Raw genomic sequence first — 20,652 nt, 5'->3', positions numbered from 1 at the left:
TTGCTGCCTTCTTTGCACTGATATATGATCCATCTTCATGGTTTTATCTGCTTCCTGCATTTAGTTCAGTTCATCCCTCTTCCTTGAACTTCAGTTGGCTTAACTGCCCAGGAACCACCACCACCACCTCGGCCCCCTCCCAGAATCCTGTCTGAGTCATGGACCCAGCAGGTCTCATGGACCCAGCAGGTCTGAGATGTTCCAGCTTTCTTTTCCTAGCCTCACACTTTACATTTCTTTATATCAGAAGAGTCAAGCTGCAGCCTGGCCTCTCTGCCTTTTTCCTGTTTGGCTCAGTCCTTCTAGCCAAATTGCCCCAGGGAAGATGACTTCCCTGACCTCTTGGACTATTTCTCTGCAGACTCAGGAGTCTTTTTTCACTGCTTCATACCCTCTACCTGCTCTGTTACTGCACTGACCACAGTGTTCATGGCGTTTTGTCTGGGTGCTTTTCTCCTCTACTGAATGAGGACATAGTGAGACTCAGTGCTTGTCCCTGTGCCTAGCAGAGTGTGTGGTGCAAGGGTGGCACCGTAGAAGCATGCCTGTCTATTAAATGAATAAATAAGACCTACACTATCGTGTGGAGAAGGAAATGGCAACCCACTCCAGTGTTCTTGCCTGGAGAATCCCAGGGACAGAGGAGCCTGGTGGGCTGCCGTCTGTGGGATCGCACAGAGTCGGACATGACTGCAGAGACTTAGCAGCAGCAGCAACACTACCATGAGGTGAAAAATGGTGCTTGTGGGTTGGATCACACCTGTGAATGTGTTCATGTGCCTGGCAATGCTTGGAAGCTTGAGCTATTTCACATAAAAATTCCTTATTTCTGTATTCTGAATAAATGAGACTTTCTGGCCACCCTGACGGCTGTGCCCTAGACCTGGGTTGTGGTTTGTGCCCCTTTTAGATGGTCTACCATAGTCCCACACCGCTCATCTCACAGGAGGCCTGGCTGTCCCCTTAAGACATTTGGGCTTAGAGCTCTGATCTAGTGGATGGATGGATGCTATTGAACCAGATCTCTCTACATCTGTCTCTGATTGGCCTGTTGGTAGAAGGTGGACAGCTGTTATTTTGAAGTTTTGGTCTTTGGCATGTTTCTGCAGTTTTACATTTCTTTAAGTTGGTTAAGGATACTGCCTAAAACTTTGATACGTACATATACAACTAAAACAAAGTGCTAATGAATTGAATTTCCAAGGACATTAGCAGAATGACTGTGCTAATGACATAAGCTTGAATAAAATGAAGTGTTTTGCTACTGGGAAAGTTTATCATTCAGAAGTTCCTAAATTCCTCTAAAACTTTTGATATATAATCTGTATGCTGCTCTATGGCTTTTTGGTTAAGCTTTTCTTACATTCAGGAAATATTTATGGACTTGCCTGGAAATATCTTTAATTTCTTTATGAAATTAGAGATGGAATTTTGTTATTTATGTTTGGAACGTTAAGACATTAAATAAATTGTTTTCTCTGTGACTATGCAAAATTTATGTGCAACTTTTGGGGAGACATGTCAATACTCATTTTTTAAATATATTTTTATAGAGCCGTTAAGAAATGCTTTTTCATTTTCTAATTATTTATTTGGCTGCATTGGGCCTTAATTGTGGCACACAGAATCTTCTTTGCATCGTGCGGGATCTTTCTGTGTGGCGCATGTACCCTCTGGTTGTGGCTTGTGGGCTCAGTAGTGGTGTGCGGGCCCCTGAGCGCACGAGCTTCAGTATTAGTAGTTGTGACTTGCCGGTTTAGTTGCTTTGTGGCATGTGAGATCTTAGTTCCCTAACCAGGTATCATACCCGTGTGACCTGCCTTGCAAGGCAGATTCTTTACCACTGCACCACCAGGGAAATCTCCTCTCCTTACGTTTTTATAGGAGACTGATCACAAGCAAAGTAATGTGGCCTGAGGAAATGGGGCAGTGCTGAAGGGCTTTAAGCAGGGCTGTAGTGGGATCTGTTTGCTGTTTTTGAAACTTGACTGCAGCAGTGGTGGGTGGAAGTTTCAAGAAGTGTGAGGCATCAGGGGCAGGGTTTCTGTTGGGGGAAGAAATAGTGAGGGCTCCAGCTAGAGGGAGGGAGATTCCTCCTGTTTATTTTTGATGAAGTTTTAAGTAGTTAGGTTAATTTTGCAACTCTTTTTCAGATAAGATGAATGAGTACTGGAAGTAGGTGCCCAACAATATCCCCTTAATAGCTCCCATGCAGATTGAATAAAAGGAAAGGTAAGGTCATCTCATAACTCTCTTGAGGAAAAGATTCTTTTAGTTGAATAAGCAGACACTCATGATTACCCTTCTCTGCCCTCTGATACATTCAAGGTATACACGCCAAGTGCTTTAGACATTCCAGACGGGTTTCTGGTAATAGGAAGTAGTTACTGATACCAGTCACCAAGCTGTGACCAGCCTAGTAGTTTAAGAGAAGAGATACCGTGTGGATTTCAGTCATGAGATTCGCGACTTCCCCTCTCTTCGCTGCTGTTCCCTCAGCTGTTACCTGGGGATTCTAAAAGTATCTACCTCAGAGAGTAGTTGCAAAGACTAAATAAATTACTACATATTAATGTTTACAATAGTGTTGTAAGTAGAAATTTTATCATAGGAATTATGTTAAAAACAGAAAAATACTTTTGGGTTGCATTACAGCCTTTTAGTTGGTCATCAGAATGAAGATTACAGTCCAATCAGTTAGAAGTCTGTACATGTCTACCATCCATTAAGGTAACCACCTCCTTCACCTGTTGATTGCCCTTGAAGTTCTAGTAATACACCACTTTCCATATAAACAAGATGAACATTTTACATGTGAAAGCAGCCAGCATGCTCTGGAATGGGTTTTCCAGAGCTCTGCCGCAACACAGCTCTGTGAGTGATTCTGAGGGGGCGTGGAAGGAGTACTTGGGTGCCATCTCAGCCTGTTTCAGTTAGTTGTTGGTGAAAGGCCAGGGCTTGTTTCCTGCATATTTTTTAATTACCCTTGATGCAGATTTTTTTTTAAATGAAAACAGTATATAAAGTATTATGACCTCCAGGCGGAGCAAGAAAATCTCTAACCCCTAACTTGTAACTGTGGGACATATTCAGGTGATAAGCCCACAACTCTAACAGTGAAGCTGTTGACTGATATGTATTAAGGCCTTCTATTTGACAGTGCTTTTGCATGCATTATTTTGTGTCATCCTCACTACAATTTTGAGATAGGTATTCTTATTATATTGTTTTTGTTGGTGATGATTAGGGATAGTCATTCAAGTCCAGGCAGTTGGCTCATATTCTTAATCATCATTGTATATACCCTTCATTATTAAAATATTATCACAACTATAAAAAATAAAGCATTCTGATTATACTTAGAGTCAAATATAGAATATTTAGAAATGTACAATAAAGGGAAAACTTCATAGTCTTACCACTTAAACAATGGCTTTGAATATAAATTTAATAACTTACAGTGAATGATGTCTGATTCGTGATCTCCAAAGAAGATTTAGCTTTGGGACCAGGGACTGGGCTTGATCACTCAAGAGCTGAGTTGTAGCAGAGTTTTATTAAAAGTGAAAGAGGGCATTGGAAAGCTTCTGACATAGACATCAGAAGGGGGACGGAGAGTTCCCCCCTTGCTAGTGTTAGCAAGGGAATTATATACTTTTTTAATTGGTTATTACAATAAGTCAAAAGAATGTCTTAAGGTCTTACTAGACCCACTCCCACAATTTACATTTTAAGATGACAGGATTAGTCAGACGATTTTCAAGAAGGAGAAACTGTCTTCAAGCAGGATACATTGATGTTATATAATCCTTATTAAGGAATGTAGAAAAAAAAAACTTTGTCCTTTCCTCCTGCTTGAGAATTCCAGACCCCTATGTCCTCCTCAAGAGCCCTAGACCCCTCTCTCCTCCTTGGGAGGAGAGAAGTCGTCCTCCTGGAGGTCTTATCAACCTGCTGAGGAATTGACTCTCAAATTCATCTCGATTTCCGTGTTCCTCATATTTACTGATATTTATTAAAGACTTCTGCAAGACACTGTGCTGGAGCATTGTACAGGTATGTCTTTGGTATTTTTCCTCAAGGAGAGTCTTTTTAATAAAAGTATAATGTAAAACGTGAGATTTAGGGGCTGCCAGTGGGGCGGCTGAGGGGCAGGCTGGGGGCAAGAGTGGCCTCTTTGCCTCATTGTGCCCTAGTACCGCCTGGACACTGCTGGCTGCCGGCACCACTAAGATCTGGACTTTGGAGCACGTCTTTGACCACCCATGGGAAATTGTTACAACAGCTGCAGTGCAGAAATACCCAAACCCTATGAACCTGAGTGTGGTTTGAGTTGATGTACTGAGCAGACACATAGATCCCTCTGAAAAGTTGCATAGCCATGCACTTCTCAGCACAGAGTGGGGACTGCTTTCCATTGTGAAATTTATTATTGGTGCAGCAAGAACCAAAACATATGTGCAAGAACATTCTATAGTGGATGCCATAGAGAAAACAGTGGAACTTAAATCTGCGAATATTTCATTTACAAATAAGGTTTCAGTAGATGAGAGACTTACATACAAACCACATCCTTAAGCCCCAGAAAGAGCTATTTTGAGTCAAGAAGCCATAATTACTGAGAAAGGAGTCAGTCTCGGCAGTTACCTTGAAGGGCTGATGGCAAGTACGATATCGTCAAATGCTAATAAAGGCCAAGAAGCAATGGAGTGTTTAATACATAAATTAAATGCTGAAATTGAGGAATTGACAACTTTGGCAAGAGGAAGCATACGGACACCAATGGCAGCAGCAGCATTTGTGGAGAAATGATAATGAAAGTTGATATATGACACCTAGTTTCCCAGGTTTCTACAAGCTGACAGTGTATTTATTTGTTATTTAAAAAATTCAATTCTATTTTAGGTAGATTTTTTTTTTAAATAAGCTGAAGAAAAACTGTGTGACTTGATCAAAACAAAGATGTGCAGGGTTTCTAAATAAAAGGGATGAGTTGAAATTACTTTTTTCTGAGATGACTGATTTTGAGGATTCCAGTATTCATGCCGAAATTTAACAATTTTTGAAAAGTATACTTGGAAATTGGTATTGGCAGGTGAAACCTCCCTAAGGTAGAATTTTAAAGCTTTTCATGCATTGGAACTCTGCCTGGCTCTGGACCAATCCCAGAACCAAGCAGAGTCCCCTCTGCATATGCACGACTGCTGTGCTGTGGTAAACTTGGAGAGCTTATGTGAGGGAACTCACTTTTAAAGGAGAAATTGTATCATTTAAAAAATACATTAAAAACATAAAATAAAAATATATTAATTGTATAAAATAATTTGTTCTGCTCTAAACCACCATTAAAAATCACAGAGTTTTAATTTTGTACTCAAATAGCATTTTTGGAGTAAAAATAATCACGAAAGTAATGACTCCAACAAAAGTGAAAAAAAGAGGTGAGATTTAAATAATACTTTGAAACAACAGGAGAAAATAAAAAAAATTAGAATACTCCTATTGGCAAATGGATGGCACTTCCAGTGAGTGCTGTAAGGGGGTAGGAAGCTTTTCTCATCTTTCTGTTCTTGTTGGTATTTGTAGGAGTCCTAAGTCACCAGCTTCATAGACTTAAGTTCTAAAGTAAAGCACTTATTATACTTTGGAAACTGTTTGATTCTTTATGCTTGGTTTTGACTTATCGTTTGTTTATCCTTTTTAAAAGATCATAAAAAAATCTTTAACAATAAGAGCTGTTTGCATGAAGAAAAGCCTCTTTGTATTCACCATGGCAGATGTAATGACATTTGTACTTCTAAAATTTTCAGTAGTAAGACTACTATAACACTAAAATTAGTTGCTTCAGTTGATCCCCCCTTCTCCCTAGTGGGGAAATCATGCTTAAGTCTCCCTCCAAGATAGTTCATGATCTCTTTTACATTATATGGTCCAGCCCTCACACGAAAACCTCCTTTTGAGCTGAGACCTTTGTGTTTCCAGGCCATGTTCAGTTGCACCTGCCTGATGTTCAGATCTCTTTTTCCAGTAAGCATTGAGGGAAAGGCTTATGTTCCTTTTTTTGGAGCTAGATGGTATGATGATTAGACACCTGATCATTAATTTACATTTTGCATTTCTATAATCAGATTGTGTTCCGGCATTTCTTCTTTCAGTATTGTAACTATTGATACATCTCTCCCTTCTTAGAATTATTTTCTTTTAAATTAATGTTCCTGTGATAGTGTTTCAATTTTAATCCTGCGAAATTTCTGACTTTGTTCCTCATTTTCTTCTTAAAAGTTGTTTTCTACTTAAGTTAGAAATGTATATAACATTAAAAATGCATCACAGCTAGAGACATTTGTAAATGAATGTTTTGGTTAAATGTGTTTCCAGCTGAAGGGTGGCATCTTGCCAGCCAGAGGGCGGCAGTTAGCCAGCAGTCTCTCTACATGACTGTTTCTTTTTTTCCTTTGTTCAGGCAGAGTAGTATCCTGCTTCTTTAAGGGTAGAAAACTCTTGTCCTCTTTTCTCCATGAGATTTTAAGTCAGTGTTTTTTGCTTGGTTTAAAAGAGTTGACCAGATGACTGTGGTATGGTCTCCAGGTTAAAATTTCTACCTAAACAGTTTGGTTCTAGCAATATGTCACATGCAATAATAATAATTCATAGTTGTTATGAGTTTCATTAATGTTTTGAAACTTCGGTATTTTTGGTAAATATATTTGAAGACAGACTGAGAGTACAGAGATAGATGACCTTCTGCAGCCTGATGAAGTCCTTTAAATGCCTAAAACACTGCCTCTTTTTCTCTCCCTGCAAACTGAAATCTGACTGTACTGAACTGCAAACTAAAGAAAAGAAATCCAGCACAGTTCTCATCATTGCCTCTGGCTCTTAAAACTAAATAATGTATTGATCTTGGCGAGAAGTATTTTGATTTTTGGGGGGCTCCTCTTTTGTTGGTTCTCTAAGCATGTTAAATGAACAGAAGAATTGATTAATAAAGCCATAAGAATGAGGAAGAGAGCGTATTTTATCTGGAAGAAGCTTTTTGTTTTTAAATGTTATTTATCTAATATAAACTGTATATGAATTCCTTTTCATGGTCTTTTTCTTTTTTTTTCCTGGTCTTTTATATACTGCTGTAATAAAGTAACAGAAAACAGGATTTTTGATAAGTAAATATCCTGTATCTTCTCCAAGCCTTTAGAACACCAGAGAACAGAGAACTTTATTAAAATAGATACTTGATCCTAAAGCATTTTGAACAATAGTTATTTGTTGCCACAGTGTAGTTGCTTCTAGGGTTTAGACTAGAGCGATAGTTTATATTTTTCCTTTAGATCAGGAATCCGAGTTGTAGTTTGATTTTACAGTCATAGTCTCGGAAGGCTTTTAGTTTTTCTAAAGCAAGGAGGTGTGTGTCTCTAGGTTGAGATCTGTAGGCCTCACATAGCAGTTACTAATAGCTACCTGGGGCTAGGGCAGCCCTGAAGTGCCTGGAATGGGTTGCTGTGTGTATCACTGGTCTCTGGATTCCTAGAGTCACAATATTGAAACGGTAAGGCAAATAGTTTAGTTGTTCAGTTTGTCAGTTTTCTTACCTTTAATCATATTAGGATAGTACCTAATGGGAATGAAGGGTTAATACAGAAGTCCGTCTCAAGTCTTTGAGCAGGACATTTCTGTTTACTTTAGCATGCGTACATGCATAGCCTGCCTTATTCCAAAAAATTTAAGGTGGCACTTGCCTGTAGTTTTTATGATCTGAGTAAGACTGACTTATGAATACGCTTGCCAGTCTCAAGTTGAAATGAATCTGGCTTTCAAATGGTGTGTACTTATTCCAACAATGCTTCCATTGTACTGCAAGGTCTTGTTACACCTTTAGGGTTTGAATATGTTCTCTTGTCATAAATCTTTATCCTTTGATGTTAGAATCAATTTTTGGCATTGGCTAAAAGTCATTGAGTGCCAAGCCTGGTGAATAACCTGGATAGGCAGTCTGGGTTGTTAAAGCGTTTGGTTTATTGTTTTTGACTCATGAGCTATGAGCCAGAACGGTTTCAGGATGATGAAATGAGTTTCTGAGCCACAGTTAACTCGTTGTTACATCCAGCAGCCTTGAACAATGGGTTCAATTGACTCTGGGTCTTTGTGGGATGCGTCTACATTAGCAGTACCATTGATATCAAATAAACAAGTTAACATTGTCCTCACTGTGATTTTGATATGAATGTTCTGTTGCATTGGCACGGTAGCAAAGTTTTCCATCGCAGATTTCATATTTTCAGATTATAGTGAAAACTTTTATCATTAGCTCTAGTTATTTTCTTAAAATGCCCTTTGAAAATGCTTTTTGTAAAAGGTGCAAAATAGAGAACAACTTCTAACTTTTTCCATTAGAAATGTTTGAAACAGTCTTCACCAACTTTCTGTATCTTTATTTGCCACTGTCTGCTCACCACCACTACCCCTCCCCAACTTTTCCTGTGTTCTGATTTTCCTGAGTCATTACCTAATTGGATGAATCAAATTATTACTTTGACAACATTTTATAGAAGGTGAAACAGACTTATGGAAGATGTGACTGAGTAGTTTGAGGAATCAGAGATACTAATGAGTCAGAATTCAAATCTCAGTTTTCTGATTCTGAATACCTTCCTTAACAATAACTTGAAAATTATGAGTTTTCTCCCTGTATTTCCATGTATTTTACTTGTGGATTTAATGCCACACAAAGTTAAATGTTAAGCTTTTTCTCAATGAGGTAATTTTAAGTTTTATATTGACATGGAGCTATACACGCATTAATCTCAACTGATTGTGTTTTGGCCTTGAAAATAATTGTCGCCTATGAAAAAGTTACATTCCTCCTATGCCTGTGCCTTTGTTGTTTGCCAGAAAGTTATATTTTATAATCATATTTGTGTTCGTATTGAAACATTTGTTTGTAGCAGTGTTAGTCATGATGATGCTATGCAGCTGTAAAAGTCACATTTTAAATTTTACTACATGAGATATTTGTTGTTCTACTATTTTGTCTTATAAATTTGTACATTTAAATTAGACTGAAGCATAAAGTTTATTTGTTAAATACTGTAATTCAAGTATGATGGTATCCTCTTGTGCTTTTGAATTGAAGAAGTGATCATTTTTATTTTGGAAATGTTTTAGACCTGTATAAATATTTGTATCGTAGTCTTAAAATTTGGATTGCAGTAGCTCAGATCACCTGCCACTGAATTCATTCCCTGGGGAATGTGATATGGACATTCACCTTGACACCTCTGTTCGTGTCAGCTTTGTTGGAAAGTGTGCGTGTTCGAGACCAGTGGGTCCCCAAATAAAAATTAGAATGCTTGTGGGAAAGGAGACTTCTTCACTAGAAGTTTCCTGTGACCTGCCACTGCCTGCTGGTAAACAAGAGTTTAATAGCTGTGCTCCAGATTCTTATGAGCAAGTGTCATGTTAAACTCTGGCACACCCAAATGCTCAAAAACTCAGAGGGAATGTTTATATGAAGGATTGTGTGTTGGATGTGCAGTCCAGCCATCCTGTAGTATTCTACATTTTATGACTGTTTTAAACTGAACCATTTTGGTGACCTGCATTCCTGAAAAGCATTGTATCAAAATGGGTTATGCTTCTTTCAGTATGAAGGGGCCATTTCATCTCTCCTGCCTCATGATACAACATAATTTCTAATTTTTAAAGTTCCTCTTTAAAGTAATGACAGTGTACTGATTTTCCTTAACTAGAAATAGATAGGTTAGCTGTCATATTCTTTTAGGTTCTGATTTTTTTATGGTAGGTCTTAAAAAATGACAAGGTAAGGGATAATAGTAGAAAGAAAGCATTAAGTTTAGTTAAACAGAAAAAATTATAGAGCATCAGAGCACCAAATCTCGTATTTTAAATTTCAGAGGACTGAGACCTAACAAATTTCAGCATCTTTTCCCCAAACTAACAAGGGCTTGGGGTTCAACACAGGTTTCATGACTCCAAGTTTAGTCCTGAGATTATTACCGAGATTTTTGAGTGAAGATGCTTGATACTTAGGTTGTGAAAGGAGAAATAAGGACTAGAAGGGAGGGTGTCAATGCTGCGGGAGTTGGGAAGAGTGACAACTGGAAGTTACCTGTTAATCTGGTATCATTATCAGCAGCTTTTATTGGGTGCCTCCTGTGTCAGGGGCCTTGTGTTTCAGTTCTTAGGAACAGAGAGAGGAGGACCTTGCCATCAAGGGCTTGTGCCAAGGGGAGGGAGAAGGGAAGATGAACCTTTGCAAACATAAGAGATGATAGATGTGGTCAGATGACCTTTCAGGTCTCCTTCACGTGTGTGTGTGTGTTTCATGTGTGTGTATTTTAATCTCTTCATATGGCTTGTGGGATTTTAGTTTCCCAGCCAGGGATTGAACTCAGGCCATGACAATAAAAGTGTCAAGTCCTACCACTGGACTGCCAGGGAATTCCCTTAAAATCTATGCTGCTTTTCTCCAGCTGCCAGTCTCTGGACTACTCTTCCAGAGTAGAAACTGTGGGATGTGTTCTGATGTGTGGAGCATGTGGGATAGGATAGAAGAAAATGCTATAGTTTCAGTGAAGAAAGTGTTATTTATTCTGCAAATAATAAGTGTAATGGATATAGATGCAGTTTTATCCAGACAGCAGTTGCCTTTACAAGATTTATTACTCTTCTCTATTCTTAATATCTGATAAGTTATTTTACCAATATCTTTTTCAAAAAGGTTAATATGAAATTCCTTAAACAGGAGTTTTAGCCATCATCCAAATATGTGTTATGTGGGAAATATTTCATTCAAAAAGTTATGTAGATAAAATGCTGTTCAAAATGTTGAGATGGGATGAAACCTTTAGTTGAAGAGGGTTATGGGAAATTTAAACTTTACTTGGAAGAACTGTGCTCTTCCATCCGAACCCAGTAATAAGTCGTAAGAATGGGAAAGTCTGAGTCTGGGGACAGTGACAGTAGCAGCCGCACCTCCATCTGGCCCTGCAGAAGAGGGACATTGGAAGAAAAAGGGCCTGCATTCCCAGGGTCTGCAAAAGTAGTGTCCTCAGGGCCACCATCTCTGTTAGTGCAAGAAGCAGTCCTTTTAGAGACTTGGCATAGGACTCTTAAGTTCCAGTGGGCATTGGGGGAGGAGTCCCCAAGGGCCGGAGTAGGGACTGGGAAAGGAGAGCAGATTAGTGTTGCTGTTAATGTGCCTTGCCGGATTCTAACTGGGCTGAACAGGGTCTGGGAAGGTGGCGGTTCTAATTTGAACAGGTGCTTTTGCTGGTTCCTGAGTGGTAATGAAAGATCCGTGCGTAATGGAGGGCCAAGTGAAGGCCTCCTCAGGAAGGCAGGCTCTCAGGAGGAGAGCCTGAGAGCTTGGGGAGACTCTCCCCCTGTCTTGGGGAGGGTCAGTTGGAGGAGGGGCCAGGGACACTTCTAGGCTGGGGGTTGTCAGCTTATTCTGAAGGGCTTTTTACTCTTTCATCAGTGCAGAAACATTATACTGTAGTAGTGATTGGATCAATTTTTGTTGCTCTTTTGTTTAATGAGTTTTCAGCTTTTTAGTTCCCTAAAACATCCTGCCCAAAATGCTGGCATGGAGTAGTGTCTGCCATGAATACAAAGTGGTTAAGAAGAATTCCTCCCCCTGCCCCATAGCTATTTCCTGAAAAAGCCTTATTCTTTCAAATCTTTGTATATTGCTTGTGGTATTTCCTCTTCCTAGACTTATTCTCTGCCTGGTGAACTATTGGTTAGTATAAATAACATCCCTCTTAGCTGTTAGCTGCTCAGTCCCTTCTCTTGCCATTGTGCATGAACTTATTACTCTTCTTTTAGCCTGCTAACTGTGTACTTTAGTGAGCTGATTATGTTGTACTCTCTCGTTTACTGTTACATTCTTAGGCTAAACAGAGGTGTTTAAAAAGCAGTTGTCTGTGGTAAGTGCCAGAACATCGGATCAAGTAATAAAAAGAAGATAGAAATCAATACTTAGCTTCACAGTGTGCAAAAAAATTAACTCAAGATGGATTATAGTCTTACATGTAAAACTATAGACTATTAGAAAAATCTTTGTGACTTGAATTAGGCAAAAATTACTTTGATAGGATATCAGAAGCATGATCCATTAAAAAAAAGAGTTGGACTTCCATAAAAGTCTGCTTTTTAAAGAGGCTCTGAAAGCTATCAGAAAAAGAAGCTACAAACTGACAGAAGTGAAGTGAAGTGAAGTTGGTCAGTTGTGTCCGACTCTTTGTAACCCCATGGACTGTAGCAGAAAATATTTGCAAGTCGCATATCTGACAAAGAACTGTTATCCAGAATATATAAAGAATTTTGCAGACTCATTTAAAGAATGAACAAAAGAAAATGACCCCAATTAAAAAATGGACGAAAGATCTAACGTTTTTCTAAAGAAAATAATATAGATAAGCCCATAAAAAGATGGTCCGTTTTATCAGTCATCAGGGAAATGTAAATTACCATGAGGTACTGCTACACACGTTTGTTATGGTTCAAATAAATAGAAACTGTGCCAAGTGCTAGAGAGAATGAGGAACCACTGGACCCCTTCACACATCAGACCATATGACTCACTCCTGGGTTTTACCCAAATGAAGTTAAAACTTATGTTCATACAAAAACATGCACGCAGGTTTTATAGCAGCTTTTCTTGGGTTTTGTTTACAAGTGCCAAAAATGGTTACTATTCAGTTTTCTCTCAACCGGTAAATGGATAAGCCAACTGTGACACATTCCGTGCAATGGAATATTGCTGAGCAATAAAAATAAATGAACTACTAAAAATAAATGAAATTGTTGCTACAAATGGATGGATCTAACATGTATTATGCTAAGTGAAGGAAGCCAGATTCAGAAACACACAGACTATACAGTTGCATTCGTACTGGAAAGAGCAAGGTGCTGGCAGCTGGGGGTGGGGGAGGTTGGATGTAGAGTGGCAGGGAGTTTGGGGAGGGGATTGTTCTGCACCATGTAACTCGAATGTATTTTGCTCATGGGGCTGGTTACACAATTGTCTGTTTCTCACAGAACATCTGCAGAACTGAACACTTAAGGGTGAATTTTTCTGTATGTAAAATTTACCTTAATTAAAAATGAAAACAGAAGTAATTGTATGGATGATTTAGTAAAGGTTTTGTTGACTCTAATAAAGCTTGATTAAACTTTGCAGACTTGGACGTGGTGACAATTTGCCAGAACGTGATAATCTCTGGAGGCCTCACAGGTGATTGCAGCAGGGACCTCTGTACCTAATCTTTTCCCGAATGTGCACAACGACAGAGGCAGGCCTTCGGATGTTGGCACAGTGTGTGGATGAGATGGTCCTTGTGTAGGGAAAGCCAGTGTCTTGAAAAATCCACGAATGTCTAATTAGACAACGTGCAGTGGAGCTTATTAAAGAGAGGAAACTCTACGATTAGGGAAAATGTGGCAAGACGTAGCCCTGCATCCTCCTCCCTTGCGTTTCCCATAGTTGTTTACCACTGGGTGTGGCTTGTGGAGCAGCACTTCATTCTGTTCAGTATGTTACTGAACTCCATGTAAAACTAAAGACCTGTGGTTGGCAATTGGTTTGCAGTTTCTAGGCATTCCATTTGTTTCTATTTTTTAGCTGTAAAGTAAAATTGGTTTATTTCATTTTGACAGTTTTGCCACACTTCTGAGTTATTGTTACTGAAGTTTCCCCAGAGTATTGCCCAGTGGATGGAGGAGGGGCTCAATTAAGTATGCTTAGTTTCTACATTTTTTAAAGTTCATTTATGACATTTGAAAGTGAAAGTGTTAGTTAATCAGTCGTGTCCGACTCTTTGTGACCCCATGGACTGTAGCCTGCCAGGCTCCTCTGTCCATGGAGTTTTCAAGGCAAGAATACTGGAGTGGGTTGCCATTCCCTTCTCCAGGGGATCTTCCTGACCCAGGGATTGAACCTGCATCTCCTGCATTGCCGGCAAATTCTTTACCGGCTTCACCTCTGAGCCATGGGGACCCACCATAAATATTGTGACAACCCCCCCACTGCCCTCCTGCCCTGGCTATTATGAGAAGCGATAGTATATATAGTAGTGGCTTCTGGAGCCAGGTTGCCTGGGTTTGTCTCTGTGCCCTACCGTTTGTTTACTAGCTGTGTGACCTTGGGCAACGTTACTTACTTTCTCTGTGCCTCTGTTTCCTCATCAGTAAACAGGAATGATATTAACAATTACACTACTGACCCCTTGGAGGGTTTATGTAGATGAAATGAGCTGATAATAAAGGGAGCGTCCTCGAGGCAGATGGCAGGCAGGGGGTGTGATGTCAGTGTTTTGGCTGTTACTGTGGTTGTGCGTGCATGTTCAGTCATGTCTGACTCTCTTGCGACCCCACAGACTGTAGCCTGCCAGGCTTCTCTGTCCATAGGATTTTCCAGGCAAGAATACTGGGTTGTCATTTCCTCCTTCAGGGGATCTTCCCGACTCAACGATGGAACCCACGTCTCCTATCTTTGCTGCATTGCAGACAGATTCTTTCCTGCTAAGCCACCACGGAATCCTGTGGTTGTAGTTGTTATTTTTATTCTATGTTAGTGAATAGCCTTATAAGCCTTCCTTAAATGTTGAAATCCGAGAAAGACTATGATGCTATTTCTCCTTTGACCTCCTGAAAATAGGTTTAGTTCTGGTAAAGTCAGCTGAGTTAAATCCTTTTTTTTTTAATCCTTGTTTCGCTGAAATTCCGCTATCTTATATTTCATTGTATATTTGATTTTTAGTTAATACGCTTGATACATTTGCAATCTGCCTTCTAACAACTCTTAGATAAACTAATTGCAAATCATTTGTTATAGCATACCCTCTTCTGTGTTCAGAGGTTCAAAACCAGTTCATTGTCTTAAATTTGCAACAAAACTAAATGTATCTCTTAAGTTAAAAGCCAGGGTGTTGTTTTTGTGGTGGTATTCAGTTGCTAAGTGGTGGCTGACTGCACCTCCAAGGCCTGTAGCCTGCCAGGCTCCCCTGTCCATGGCTTTGTATAAATTGAGACTTGGAAACCTCATTAAACTTAGAGGACTGAATCCTATCAATCAGAAGAACACTGACTGTTTGCTTCTCTGTGTACTATGTCACCTTTGTAAAATTGTGTCTTTTATGTAGAGAAGTGTTTTCAGCACAAAGCTGATTGTATTTGTCAGAGTATTTTGAAGAGGTTTGTTAAAAAGCACTTGTGGAATGGTTTGTGGAAATGTTTATGAGGTTTCAGATTATTCCTGTCCTCTTCAAATCCATTCTTCAGCAGGAAAAAATAAGACTTGTCTTTTAAACTTAATAGTAGCAAACTGGTTTGTTAAGACTTTTTTCCTTGTGGGGTTATATTGGGTAGTTGTTCATTAGGGTTACTTTAAAAAGCCATAAACTGACTTGCCAGCAGCATGTATGTCCTCTGTACTGAGATTCGAGGTGACTCTCACACCCACTTTCCTGCAGAGCCTGAACTGTATGGTTCTCCTGCTCAGTGCCTGCTGACCTCTGCTCTGCTTTCTGTCTTAATTTGCTTGTTCTAGGGATGTCGTGTAAGTGGAATTACATCACATTTGTCTTTCTGTGTCTGGCTTTCTTCACTTAGCGTGTATTGAAGTTTCATCCATGCTGTAGCATGTGTCCAATTTCATTCTTTTTTACAACTGAATAATATGGCATAAATTAAAAAATATAAACAATGTATTGAACCCAACATATCCAAAACAGTATCATATCAACATGCAATCTGCATAAAAGTACTAATGAAATATTTTCCATTAACTCGTCTGTTCAGATTTGCCACATTTCAGGTGCTTGGTAGCTGACCGTGACTGGTGACTGTGTACTGGACATCAGAGAACTAGATAAGGGAAGGGTTACTTAAGACTGTTAAGCAGCACAAACTTTCTTTTAAAAAAAAAAGGATGCTGAAAGGCAATATTAGAGATTTTAGTCATTAGCCATAGGGGGGAAAGAGGGTTTTACAAAAAATGATAAAAATCCAGGCATAGCTATTCCTTTATTTCAAATCTCATACAACATAGGAACCTTTAGAGGGAAAAATAGTTCACTGTGAAATTTTTTTCACCAGAAGTCCTAGTCTCTTGACAGGATTTTTTTATTTGATATTCACACTGTCCCAAATACAGTGCTAGTAAGCATCAGGTAGTTAACCTTTTGAGTAGAAAAATTTGAATGGTGAGTTGAACTGGAACAGAAACTTGCAATGGGTGCCATAGGATTTGATGAAAAGTCTCATCCAAACTGGAATTTTTCCTTCCCAGCCCCATTTTTTGAACTTTGGCAATTGGGCCTGATTTTTGTCAGTCACTCATTCTTCCAACTTGTTGGACTGTCAGGACGTAGGGGCACAAAGGTGAGGGCATAGAGAGGAGATGCCCATCGGCAGCCGTTTTGGATGTGGCTTTGTTGTATGCTGTGTCCCCTGAAGGGCTTGGATTAGAAGCAGGCCTTCAGCCACCTTTCAGAGGCCCTGAGAGTATGAACGTGGTGCCTAAAATGAAAGACTCTGAGATAGCCTAGAAACAGTATATTATCCTCAGATGAATGCTTTGGAATAGAATAATTAAAATGAGGTAAGGAATGTTTCAGCTGTGATGAGCATGTGGCGTCAACGATCACTCGTTCCTTGAAGCTTTGGTATCTGAGGTTTACCGGTATTGCAGAGGAGTAAATAGGAGAATATGTGGTGAGAGTAATGGAAAAAACTTAAGAAGTAAGTGACTAGGCAGTTGTTTTAAGATAAACAAGTGTTTCACTTTTGTCCTGGCACATCTTTCAGTTATTGTTCTGGTTAAATAGATCTTTTGAAGTTAAAATATCTTTCATGCCTGTATTGTATGAATTATGAATGTAAGTTTGTTGTTTAGTCGCTAAGTTGTATCCAACTCTTTTGCAACCCCATGGACAGTAGCCCTCCAGGCTCCTCCGTTTATGGAATTTTCTAAGCAAGAATATTGGTGGGTTGGACATTTCCTTCTCTAGGGGGTCTTCCTGACCCAGGGATTGAACCCATGTCTTCTGCATTGGCAGGCGGTTTCTTTAGCACTGATCCACCTGAGAAGCCTGAATGAAAGTTTAGGAAACAATAAAATAGGCACCTGGATACCCACACCCTAACTCAAGAAATAGAATGCTGTCAGTCCAAGTCCTTGCCACCGTTTTAGTAGTCTCATTCCAAATTTCAGAGTTAGACTTTAGAAGAAAGTTGGTTATTTTAGACAAGTTATTTAGACAGTATATTTCAGCAGAGATTGAGGAACTATTTGTTATTAAAATGGTTAATTATGTGTCTCGAAGGAGGTTATTTGTTTATTTTTTAAAAGGCAAGAGTAGAGTTTCTTCAGGCTCTGTTCTGAAGCCATCTCACACTCACCCCCCTTGCTGTGGCTCTCCTGTGGAAAGGGCTTTTTGCTCTGTAACTGCACCGGCACTTGACTCGAGCTTCTTGAGCATATGCCTTCCTTCCTTCAATGGTCTAACAAAAGCATCTAATAATTCAGGTAGCTCTACTTAAAAAAATTTTTTTTTAATCTTAAACCATCATCTACGGGATTCTCTTTTTCTGCAGCAGTAGCGTATCTTTTGTAAACACGGTTTATCCATTAGTTGAGACTTGTTCATTTCAAGATTGCTAAATTAATACCTATGTTTTTAGATAGGTTGTGTTTTTACTTCATCAATTTATTTCAGCAATTTTGTTTTAAGAGATTGTTCTTGATAAAATTAGAAGGAGCAGACTGAATTTAGTTTTTAAAACTAGTTTTAAATGGCCAATTTTGTACAACCTCCATGAGACTTCCCTTTCTTATGATATAACAGTATCAGAATAATTCAGCTGTTCTTTTTTCCCCTTCAGTATAACACTCTCAAAGTTCCAACAGAACATTTCTTTGACCTTGATTAAACTGTGAATTTTATTTGAAAGTGAAAATTGGCATTTTGGAGGCTATTTATGATGGTGTGATGGCAGTCTTTTTGTAGACTGTCCATTTGAAAGCTCTGTAACTACAAAAGAGATTTATTTGATATTTTAAATTACATATCCTTTGGTAATGCGTAACATTATTTAAGAAAATTATTTTTAATTACACAAGTAATACCTATATAAAATCCAAGTTCAGATAATCCCCCTGACTGCCATTCCTCATTCCCTGTCCCATCTCCAGAAGTGAGGAAGCACTTTTTCTAATCATTTTGAGATTGATATTTTCCCCCAACTTTATATACATATATGTATGTATGTGTGTATGTGTATATATATATATATATGCATATATGCACCTGAGAACATAATACATCTGTAATAAAAGAAGTATATTGTGTGTATTCTGCAAGTTGTGGTTTTCTTTTAGTTTTGGAAATCATTCAGTACATGCAGATCTACCATGAGTCTTTATGTTGTGAATGTGCCATAGTTCTTTTAACAGTTGGGTTGTCCCCATTACTTTCTGTTGAACACAGCTTCATGTTGAGTGTCTTTTTCTGTGTGGTTCTCCTAGGACACGTGTGAATCTTTTTCTAGCTTAGATTTGGAGCAAGTGGAATTGCTGGATTTTAACTATCTAGTATTCCCTACTTGAAAGTTAATAAATAGAATATTTTTTGACATGATTGAGTGTTAATTGTGCTCCTGGAATGAATTGTGTGTTTGTAATATTGGCATTTTAGTTAGACAGGGAGGATAAGGTCCAGGCATGAAACTAATGCTTCTCAACACTGGCTATGCATTAGAATTGCCTCTGGACTTTTTAGGCATCGTAACCCCAAGAGAATGATTTAGTAGGTCTTCAGAGCAGTACAGATAGCTCCCTGGCATGAAGAGGAAAGTTAAATACAAGACATACATCTGAAACTTTTCTTAGAATGCCCAAGTTACCTGGCCCCAATCCAGTACCTAAGTTACACCTAAGATGCAGTAAAATATAGTAGAAAAAATTTCATTTTCTTTAGACTCTTAACATAAGTTAAAAGCCCTTTCTTTCTCTGGACACTTAACATAGTGTGTTAGTGTAATGAATGATTACTTTGATAGGAAGAAAAAGATAATTTTTTAGAGGGGAGAGGGATAGCAAGATTATAAACATGAAATCTGAATAGGACTGAAGTTGTAGGATTGTGGTACAGTTTTCATAAACATTATTAATAAAAATGAATGTTTAAGCTTAATTTTTTTCTTTTTGTTTTTTTAAATTATGAAAGTATTTACAGGACACTTTGAAAATACAGAACAAGGTGACATATAGTTCCACTATAAGAAATTTTTTTAAGTAGGTAAGTTTTATAGTAGTAGTAGATAATAAAGTTTTTAGTTGAAGTTTTAATATCAAACTCTCAAAAATTAACAGAATAAATATACAGAAAAGTAGAAGGTTCTAGTAGACCTGAAAAGCACCATGAACCAATTCAACATAATTAAGGTTTATACAGTTTTCACACAAAAATAGAATATAAATTCTATTCAAGGTCCCACGGATTATAAACTGGGAGACTCTGAAACATATCTAAGGACATAAAACAAGGTGCAAAATTTCATGGTTTTTAAGGCATTGAAATGATGGAGTCTATTCTCTTATCACTATGTATTTGTTAGAAATCAATATCAGAAGATATTTGAAAATAACCCACATATTTTCAAGTGCAGTGTGACATTTACCAAGGGAGATCTTTGAGTTAACCATTGAAAGCCTCATGATTAGCTTTTTAATATGGTTGAGGGCCCAGACCCTATGCATAGGACACCTCGGTTTGTATTTTCCTGCTAGTTCACATACTAGCTCTGTGAACTGTGGTGAGTTACTTAGCCTTTCTATACCTCAAGTTTCCCTTGCTGTAAAATGGGATACTGATAATATTTATTTTACAAAGATACGGGATTATCAAGAGAGTTGTGATATATCTAAAGCAAGCAGAAGAGTGCCTGATGCACTGCAGCTGCTATGAAATGTTAACTGTTGTTATTGCTGTTTTTCATTGCAAATACAATTAATACTAAAGTTTCAGTCTTCAGGCATTAATGTTCTAAGTGACCGGAAACCAACAGTTGAATACATAGCTGAAGATGATGAGGATGAAGTTCTTCTACTCTGGTGGATTGATTCAAAGATGCTTTGGTAGGTCAAAGCTAAGATTCTTTGTGTGTCTTTGATAGGTTTAAGACCCTGTCTGTTGCTTCTCGCATGTTAAATGGAGAACTAGTTCAGATTTCCTGTTCATATAATTGGTAGGAAATCCCACAGACAGCAAGACAAGAATCGAGTTTGTTTCACTGAAGTATTTGTGGTACTTCCTAACGTTTTGTAAAACAATTGAGCTTGGAAGTACACTTACTCTTGCTAACTTCTGTAAAGATTTTTATAAAACTAAAGGACAACTTATACTCGAGGTGAGAATTTTAGGGTTAACAAACAAGAGGAGTGATAATTGGCAACGTTCCTTAGTGGGTACTGTGTGGGCATACAGACAAAATGAATTGTGGGAAAAAAAAAAAAAAAATGAATTGTGGAGAATTGAGAAGTCTTACAGGTACCTCCGTGAAGTTTGATATTTTTTCTTCAGCATGTCATAGATTTTAAAAACTTGTTTTTTAATCTCATTCACCTGC

At 38.5% G+C, this 20,652-nt stretch overlaps 1 protein-coding gene and 1 pseudogene across 11 annotated transcripts in view; both read left to right on the top strand.

Annotated features, from left to right (window-relative positions):
• Positions 1–20,652, top strand: part of SRPK2 (SRSF protein kinase 2) — a 239,250-nt gene that overhangs the window by 58,625 nt on the left and 159,973 nt on the right. For 5 of the 11 annotated variants that reach the window (XM_061165207.1, XM_061165203.1, XM_061165204.1 and 2 more), the window contains exon 1: positions 20,104–20,161. The exons of 5 other annotated variants lie outside the window; for them this stretch is intronic. In XM_061165207.1, the coding sequence (XP_061021190.1) occupies positions 20,110–20,161 (52 nt within the window). In that variant the 5' untranslated portion in view covers positions 20,104–20,109. Of the gene's footprint in view, positions 1–20,051; positions 20,162–20,652 lie in introns of those variants that run through there. One more of the 11 variants, XM_061165205.1, reaches the window with a different exon arrangement.
• On the top strand, positions 2,800–5,309 carry LOC133072697 (PRELI domain containing protein 3B-like; annotated as a pseudogene).

Source organism: Dama dama, chromosome 18 (assembly GCF_033118175.1).
Source record: "Dama dama isolate Ldn47 chromosome 18, ASM3311817v1, whole genome shotgun sequence".
NCBI lineage: Eukaryota > Metazoa > Chordata > Mammalia > Artiodactyla > Cervidae > Dama > Dama dama.
This window is presented reverse-complemented; position numbering and strand designations above follow the sequence as displayed.